Raw genomic sequence first — 8332 nt, 5'->3', positions numbered from 1 at the left:
ATAATAATATGAATTATAAAGTAATATGGATTATAGTAAATAAAGATAAAATGAATTAATAACAGGCAGGGCAACAATTCCCTCTCAAGGAACTATCTTTATGATATTTTTTAAAAATATTTTATTCATATTCAGAGCAGGGAAGGGAGAGAGGGAGAGAAACATCAATGTGTGGTTGCCTCTCACATACCCCCCACTGGGGACTCTGCCTGCAACCCAGGCATTTGCCCTGACTGGGAACAGAACCAGCAACCCCCTGGTTCACAGGCTGGCACTCAATCCACTGAGCCACATCAGCCAGGGCTATCTTAATGACACTTAAAATAATATATGAAAAAGGTTTCTATTTCCTCTGTATATTTAATAATGAAAAGCCATTTTTACCTAGGTTTCAAATAACCTAGGGCACCTAGGTTATTACTAAGTTCTCAACAGCTTACTTTTATCTTAACACAAGCTATCAGTATATACATAAGAAGCTGTGAACAACAGAAGCTCAATATACCAGATACAAAACCGTTGAGAAGTCTTTACAATGCCAATCAAAGAGTAAAACATCTGGTTAGTTTTTAAATTAACTGAGCTGCTCTGCCCTCCAGGTCAACCACCAACCAACGGACCAGACCCTTCATGTCTTCCCCCTTCATTAGTGGTGCAGTTCTGAACATTTTCACCAGTTCCATGATCACTCCATTTTTCTTTATTCTTTCAAGTAACTCTGTCCATCTGGTCACAGACACAATTAGCAAGCTGATGTCACACAAGTTTCCTTTTAGCTCTTAATTTTCAAATATGTTACATAATTTTATTTTCAAATTTTAGTATTTTTTCTGGTGGAATGTTTTTCCAAATATTTAAACAAACCTTATAATAGCTAACCTAGTATCAAATGCTATACTTAGATATTTCTAAACTAAAGCCTATTTTAAACTAAAACTTTCATATTATTTTTTAATGTTTTAAATTGTTTATGCTATTACAGTTGTCCCAATTGTTCCCCCTTTGAAACTTTCATATAATTAAATAAATTTCTAAAGATCCCAAATTAAAGAAATCATTCAAAATGTGATACAGTCTAGTGTTTATTTTATGTTATGGCAGGTACACTTGAATTTCAAAAATTTAAAACATATAAAAAGTGGTTAGGGGCTAACATTTGTATCAACAGTTGATAAATGTCTAAGATTGTTTATTATACAGCAGGGTACAATGGTAGTGCTAATGCCAGTAGGGCACCATGGAAGTTAGTCTAAAAATTAATTATCACTAGGCTTTATACAAGCAACAACATATGTTGTTGTTTTAGAATTTCGGGACATAGTCTGCTTCTAATGCTAAGCAGTCCTTTAACATTTTTAATGTTATACAGTGTTATAGTATTTAGTTTGGCAAATGTTTCAAAATAAAGTAGGAATGTATTCATAACATCACAGAAATGCACATCCAGTTTTGTTTTCAATAAGAACCATAAGTACAGATCAGAACTCTTCCTATATGAAATAATTTACACACAGATGAATGCTATATCACTATCTAAAATAATCACTAAATACAATTCTTTTTTCAGAAATAAACAAGCAAAGGTTTTTTTCATTATCAAATATCAAAAACATAGATAATGTATATTTTTCAAACAATACTCTAAAAATTATAGGAATAATTTTTGTGAATTCAGTGAGTGTGCAACCTAAATCAACCAAGTATATTGTAGTACAACAATATTAAGAAACCAATGATCAGAAAACACAACCATATGAAAGAAATTTATAATCCACAAAACTGTTTTTCAGGCCTTAAGGTAAAATAGCTCCACAGTTTACAGGTAAAACTGAGGCAACAAAAATGCGTGCTTGTCTTCAATAGGTATTTTATGCAGACGATGTAACACTTTGCTTGTAGACAGCATGGTATGCATTTCTCAGCAAAACATAAGGAAAACAAGATTCCAAAAGATCCATTGTTAGAAATGGAGATTCCTGCACAATCTGAAAAATTCCAAAATGCATCAGAATTCAAGTTATTTATTATGAGAATATTTACTAGCAACTTATAAACCACAATTTATATTATTCTTATTAAAAATTGACACAAATTATTTTCCTTTTACTTTAAAATCTGAAAGGTAAATGTGCCGCAGTGTATGACTCCCATAAATCAATCAACAGAACATACTGAATACTTTCACTGCCTTCAACAATATATTAGACATAAAATATAAACATTTAAAATGTGGGCCATATCTTGAAGTCTAACTGGGGATCCAAGACTATGTTGAAAGCCAAATCAAACATAAAACCAACTATAATTAAAAGTGGTGAGAGGCTGTTAAGTTCCAGAGGAGGGAGTTGAAAAGGGAAGAAAGATTAATGTAGGCCACAGTAATCAGGAAAGTCTACCTGGAAAAAGATTTGAGCTATGGGTATGTTGACTCATTAAGATAGACACAGATCTCTGCAGGTAAAGGAAATTATTCTAAGTGAGGAAAGAGCTGAATGGAAGTGAACACAAAGAATAAAGCATAGAGAATTACAGAAAATTATATTAGATGGATGGAATGAAATCAGACTAAAGAAAACTGGGAGAGTTGAAACTAATACACTAGGAAAATATAAGGCCCAAGTGTTTCCCAAATGGTTGGAAAACTGTAAAGAATACCTTATAGGTAATACTGATCTTTTTTGTTGTTTTCTGATATGATTACTACAATGTAAAATACAGGCAATTGTCATTCTGTTTTCAGCACTTTTAGAAAGTGTGTGGAGTAAGCACAAGGGATCAAAAAAGTACCTCAGCTCTTATTGTTATTTAATCAATGAAATGCCCAGAAAAGACTATAATGAATGAGAATTTCTTTGTTGTTCCAAAGAAACAAAACAAAACAAAAATGAGACTTACCATATCTAGCAGTAAATAAACAGATTCTCTATTTCTTGTTGTTGTTTTATCTGTCTCCTGGCCAATTTTCAGTAGACTGGAGGATGCAAGCTTAAAAGTATGAATACATTTTAAATAAGTTTTTTAAATGAAATATTTACCAGTTACTTGCTTATTTTCAGTATGCTTCACCTTACAACACATTTCAATCATTTGGTTGCTTATATGATTAACAATTAAATAAGATATACTTAGATTCTTTACATTCAAGGAATAATTTAGACAGTGATTAAGGTATAAACAGAACAAAGACAAATATAATAAAATATTCTGATTGGTCTTTAAAACTGATTTTGTTTTCAGGACTAGTATTTCTTTTAAAAAATTATTTATTTTTATCTTCCTAATACCCGTATTGACTATATTTCTTAGTTCCAAAATAAGAAGAAAATTTCACACTGAGTTTGAATTAACAGGAACACTGAGATTAGGATACTAAGTCTTGAATAAAGGAAATACAGGAAATGAAAAGAAAAATTTTAAATCTTAATACTGTTTTCTTTGAAACAGAAGTTACTTTCTCAAGTTAGTACTATAATTGCTTTAATTTTTTTAAAATAAACTTTTCTAAAAAGCTAACAGGATATAAACCTGAAAAGAAGCAAATATCGTAGTGTTCATTGTACCATGATGCATCTTTCCTTTAAGTAAAATATGGAAAAGGTCCTTTAAGTAAAATAAAGGAAAGAAAGAGTTACACTAATATAGAAACTAGAGCCGTACATCAAGAGGGTCGAGTTAGCCCAATTACCTTCTTTTGGGAGTAAGCAGTATTCTTATTTTTTTTAAGATTTTATTTATTTATTTTTAGAGAGGGAAGGGAGGGAGATAGAGAGAGAGAGAGAAACATCAATGTGCGGTTGCTGGGGGTCATGGCCTGCAACCCAGGAATGTACCCTGGCTGGGAATCGAACCTGGGACACTTTGGTTCCCAGCTCGCGCTCAATCCACTGAGCTACGCCAGCCAGGGATTGTATTCTTATTTTTGAGTTTGTCACCATTAAGTCTCTCTCCAAATAAAAATAAGTAAAATATATCCTTTTAGAGGGAATATCCTCTCTTTGCCTCAATTTCCTTTGTTTTGTTTTTTCCTCTTTTAAACCCTAGACAAAGTTCTAGGGCACTACAAACATCAGCTTAGAAAAAAGGTCCTACTGCAGAGCTGAAGAAAAAAAAGTCACAGGGAAAAAATGCAAAACTACTCCTAGATTTTAATGTCTTGCCTTACCTGTTCCTCCCCCCAAATTAATTAAAAGAATTTACTGTTACTTCTCATAGTTATTTTAAGCTTTATTTATAAAATATCATGAGTTTTGCTACTGATTTTACATACCGCCAGAAATTCTTTAAGACGGTCTTCAATGCTTCCTTTGTGAATTGTAAACAAAGCTGCAGCGATCTGGTTGATGGCTTTGGCCAAGCAATGTATGTTGTTGCAGTGCCCTGAGGAAGTGCAAATAGGGTTTATTCTGTGTAACTCCCAAATATCAGTAAGACATAGAAGGCAGATCTTGAATGACATTATACACATAAATAATGGTGTGATTAAAAGCTGGGTTGGGTATAACCTATCTCATTCTCCTTTCACTTTCATGAGGACCAGCCTTCTTGAAAAGAGTGTAGCAAGAGAGCAACACTTATTATGTCTGTATTAACAAGCAAATTTTCAGAGACCCCAAAAGAAATCCTACATCTGTTTTATGTCTCAGACGCTTAAAAAATGAAATGCTTAGCTGCTTTACAAACATTTTTCTAATCCAAACCTTAAAATAATCCTAAAAGCTGGATACTCCTTTACCATCCATCCCCTGATGCACACATTAACACCCATAAGCTCACATACATATACACATTTCCTGTATCAGGAAATTGGGGCTTAGAAAAAGAAAAATCGACTATTCAAAGTTAGAGACAGTAAGTGAAAATGTAGCCCATATTTTATTGTAAAAAAACACTAATTACTTGAAAAGTACCTACCATATCAAAACTTGTAACTTTCCATTGCCAAAATAATTTTAAACCACTACTTACCTTCTATAGCAGGGCTATACTGAGACATCACATTGCTGGCTAGTGTTGGCAAAGAAACTGCCACAAAGACCATGAGAAGACAGGCAATTTTATACTCTTCTTCTGGACTTATGTTTTCTAAGGGGAAAAAAAAAAACCCAAAATAAAACCAAGGTATTTCTTCAAGATCAGTTAAGAGCTGATAATCTAACCCCAAAAAGGCTATTTTTAATTTTTGTATAGGGTATTTATTTATTCAGCCTCTTTGGTATTTCTTCAAGATTGGTTAAGAATTGAACATCTGCCCTGGCTGGCGTAGCTCAGTGGATTGAGCACAGGTTGTGAACCAAAGTGTCGCAGGTTCAATTCCCAGCCAGGGCACATGCCTGGTTTGCAGGCCATGACCCCCTGCAACCGCACATTGATGTTTCTCTCTATCTCCCTCCTTTCTCTTTCTAAAAATAAATAAATAAAATCTTTTAAAAAAAGAACAACTAAACTAGAAATGGCAATTTTTAATTTTTGTGTAAGATATTCTACTCAGCCCCTATAGAATTGATACAAATAATATACATTATTATAGGCTATTATCAATTCCTCAGGCATATTTCAAGGAATTCTCATGTTTTTCTTGTTTTAACCCTCACCTGAGAATGTGTTTTTATTCATTTTTAGAGAGGGGAGAATGGGACATCATCTGGTTGCCTCCTCCATGTGCCCTGTTTTGAGTGAACCCACAACCTTTTGGTGTCCAGGATGATGCTCCAAACAATGGAGCCACCCAGCCAGGGCTTTTTCTTTTTTTTAAATTGTAAGGTTACAGGGCAAAAAGTATAATTAGGATAATTGGAACCCTAAATTTCCTAATGATAAAATTATTTTATAAGAAAATTCTATTTAATACAGTTTAGAAAATTTATTATCTCATGAAATCCTTAATGTTTTTTGTCTAAAATAAATATGAATGTAATTTGAAATTTACTACTTAAAAAATATAAATGTGGAAAGTGGACTGGAGCCCTGACTGGCATGGCTCACTTGGTTGAGCATCGTCCCACAAAGGAAAAGGTTGCTGGTTTGATTCCCCATCTGGTCACGTGCTTGGGTTGAGTAGGTCCCCCCATCAGGTGTCTCTCACACACTGATGTTTCCCTCGTTTTCTCCCTCCTTTCCCCTATCCCTAAAAATAAATAAATAAAATCTTTAAAAAAAAGGTGCACTGGATTTCCAACCTCCCCATTTTAGAAGACAAAAGGAACCAGTCATACATGAAAATAACTAATATTGCCCTAAGGCTATTTAAAATGTAGCCCTTTCTAAAGTATTTATTGTAATGTGAATTAAAATTGTGGCTTATCTAGTACCTGGCAACTTCTAGCCACCCGACTATTCACCACCACAAATTACTAATCATTGAAAAGAGCCAGAATAATAATAATAAAAAAAAGAGCCAGAATGCTTTCAAAATTTGGCTGGTTATAAAATATATAGCTGTAGCAAATGAAGTAACAGTAGTGATATCCATGCCACCATAATTAACATACTGCATGAACGACACAACAAAAAGCAACGTTAAATCCAGAAAGCACTGATGCAAAGTGCTAGGGGAAGGCATTTTACCACCAGAAAAGGATGAAATGTTAGGTACTTTTTAGACAAATCTAAAAATATCTAGAGCATTATGGGTACTATTTCAAAGGGCTGGCCTTAAAATCTTTAGTTTAATATTCTATAATAATGCACAGACTCTTTATGGTTAGTAGCCATAGTCCAATTAAAAAAGGATACTCTTTCCAAGGTATCATCTAGACCATCTTCATCGCATACAAATAAACATAGGCATAAATCTTTGTTTTCCCATCTCAAAAAATCTTTCTGTTGATTTTACTTGTGCCTCCACCTACTATAATTTTATGTCTTTGCTCTCTTTCACAGTAAAACTCTTTGACAGAGTTCATACTTATCCTAAATCCTTTTCTCCCATTTTTCTTATGCCCTTTCTAACTGGCATTTTGCCCTGGAAACTCCACTGACACTACTCCTACCAGCATCATTCACTAATTATACATAATTGATCATTCCCTTTCCACTTTCCTGGAAGCTACTCTCTCCTGGTTTTCCTTATCCTTCACTATTTCTTCCCTCTCAGCTTTTTTTGGTAGTTCTTCTTTTCTCTGAGCTCTTAAAAATGCATTTTACCTGATTTTTGTGAAGAGAGAGCTACGACCAGGGCAGGATCAATCTCACAAGGTAATCCAGCAGCTGATGATAACTCATACACATTCATTGCAACCTGAGGAAAAAATGAGAGAATTACAGACTGAGAAATATTCTAATGAATTTCTGAGGAACCTCACTTAGTAAGAAAAGATACACTGTTTAAGTTAGAGTCCACCTACTAGAACACTAGAGAATTTTGAAAACTTTCCTGAGGCAGGACCTACAACACAACTAAACTACAATGAATAGGTGATTTTAGTACTTTGTGAGGTACTACTGTTTATAACTTCCTACTGTTAGCCAATCAAAACTTGTATAATTTCTGTGGCAAATTCCAACAGAATCATTCTTAAGTTGTTATTTTTCTTAGTAAAATATCCAGCAAAAAGAGATGAATAAATGAACAAAAGTGAGTCAGAAGTACTGGACTTATGTTTATGTCCATACTATTGAATGAAAAATTATAGTGGCCTAATCATTATCGTATCTATAAATGTGGTAAATTACTTATAACACCTTTAGGAAGCACTGATTTAAATCCGATCAAGGAATTTCTATGACTAAAGTAATTTTTTTGGTATCACATATGGATTTCAAGTATTTAAGATATTCTGACTGCTCCACACCTCAGTTTTTGTTTTTGTTTTTCAATGGCTGATTCCAGATCAGAGGCAGGAAGTTTTCGTTTTGCTTTGTTTTGTTTTAAGATTTTATTTACTTATTTTTAGAGAGGGAAGGGAGGGAGAAAGAGAAAGAGAAACATCAATGTGCAGTTGTTGGGGGTCATGGCCTGCAACCCAGGCATGTGCCCTGACTGGGAATCGAACCTGCGACACTTGGGTTCGCAGCCTGCACTCAACACACCTCACTTTAAAACTACCTACATAATTGGTTACCTCTGATATTACAACCAAATATATATATATAAATATATACACATAATATATAATATAAAATGAAATAAAACTGTATATTTTAAAATAAATGGTTAATTGCCATGGATTAAGTTGTAGATAAACATTGGTTTTCTACCCATTATTCACTCTACCCATAAAAATTAACTAAAAATGGATCATAGATGTAAACATAAGTGTTAAAACTATAAAAGTCATAGAAGAAAATATAGGCATAAATCTTCATGACTTTGAATTAGGCAATGGTTTCTTCC

General features: G+C 33.5%; 1 protein-coding gene and 1 long non-coding RNA gene across 7 annotated transcripts in view; both read right to left on the bottom strand.

Moving 5' to 3' along the window:
* Positions 1–1172: 1172 nt before the first annotated feature.
* NCKAP1 (NCK associated protein 1) overlaps positions 1173–8332 on the bottom strand; it is a 99320-nt gene continuing 92160 nt past the window's right edge. For all 6 annotated transcript variants that reach the window (XM_028510854.1, XM_028510853.2, XM_036023213.1 and 3 more), the window contains 5 exons: positions 7144–7237; positions 4966–5082; positions 4268–4377; positions 2896–2985; positions 1173–1985 (listed from right to left, as the gene is read on the bottom strand). In XM_028510854.1, the coding sequence (XP_028366655.1) occupies positions 1869–1985; positions 2896–2985; positions 4268–4377; positions 4966–5082; positions 7144–7237 (528 nt within the window). In that variant the 3' untranslated portion in view covers positions 1173–1868. The remainder of the gene's footprint in view (positions 1986–2895; positions 2986–4267; positions 4378–4965; positions 5083–7143; positions 7238–8332) is intronic.
* Positions 7384–8324, bottom strand: LOC118500056. Its single transcript, XR_004902580.1, has 2 exons — positions 8029–8324; positions 7384–7790 (listed from the first exon to the last, which is right to left on the bottom strand). It is a non-coding gene; the product is annotated as an uncharacterized LOC118500056 (long non-coding RNA).

The sequence above is a fragment of the Phyllostomus discolor genome, chromosome 4, assembly GCF_004126475.2.
Source record: "Phyllostomus discolor isolate MPI-MPIP mPhyDis1 chromosome 4, mPhyDis1.pri.v3, whole genome shotgun sequence".
Classification (NCBI taxonomy): domain Eukaryota; kingdom Metazoa; phylum Chordata; class Mammalia; order Chiroptera; family Phyllostomidae; genus Phyllostomus; species Phyllostomus discolor.
Note: the sequence above shows the minus strand (reverse complement) of the source record. Positions and strands in the feature narration are given on the sequence as shown.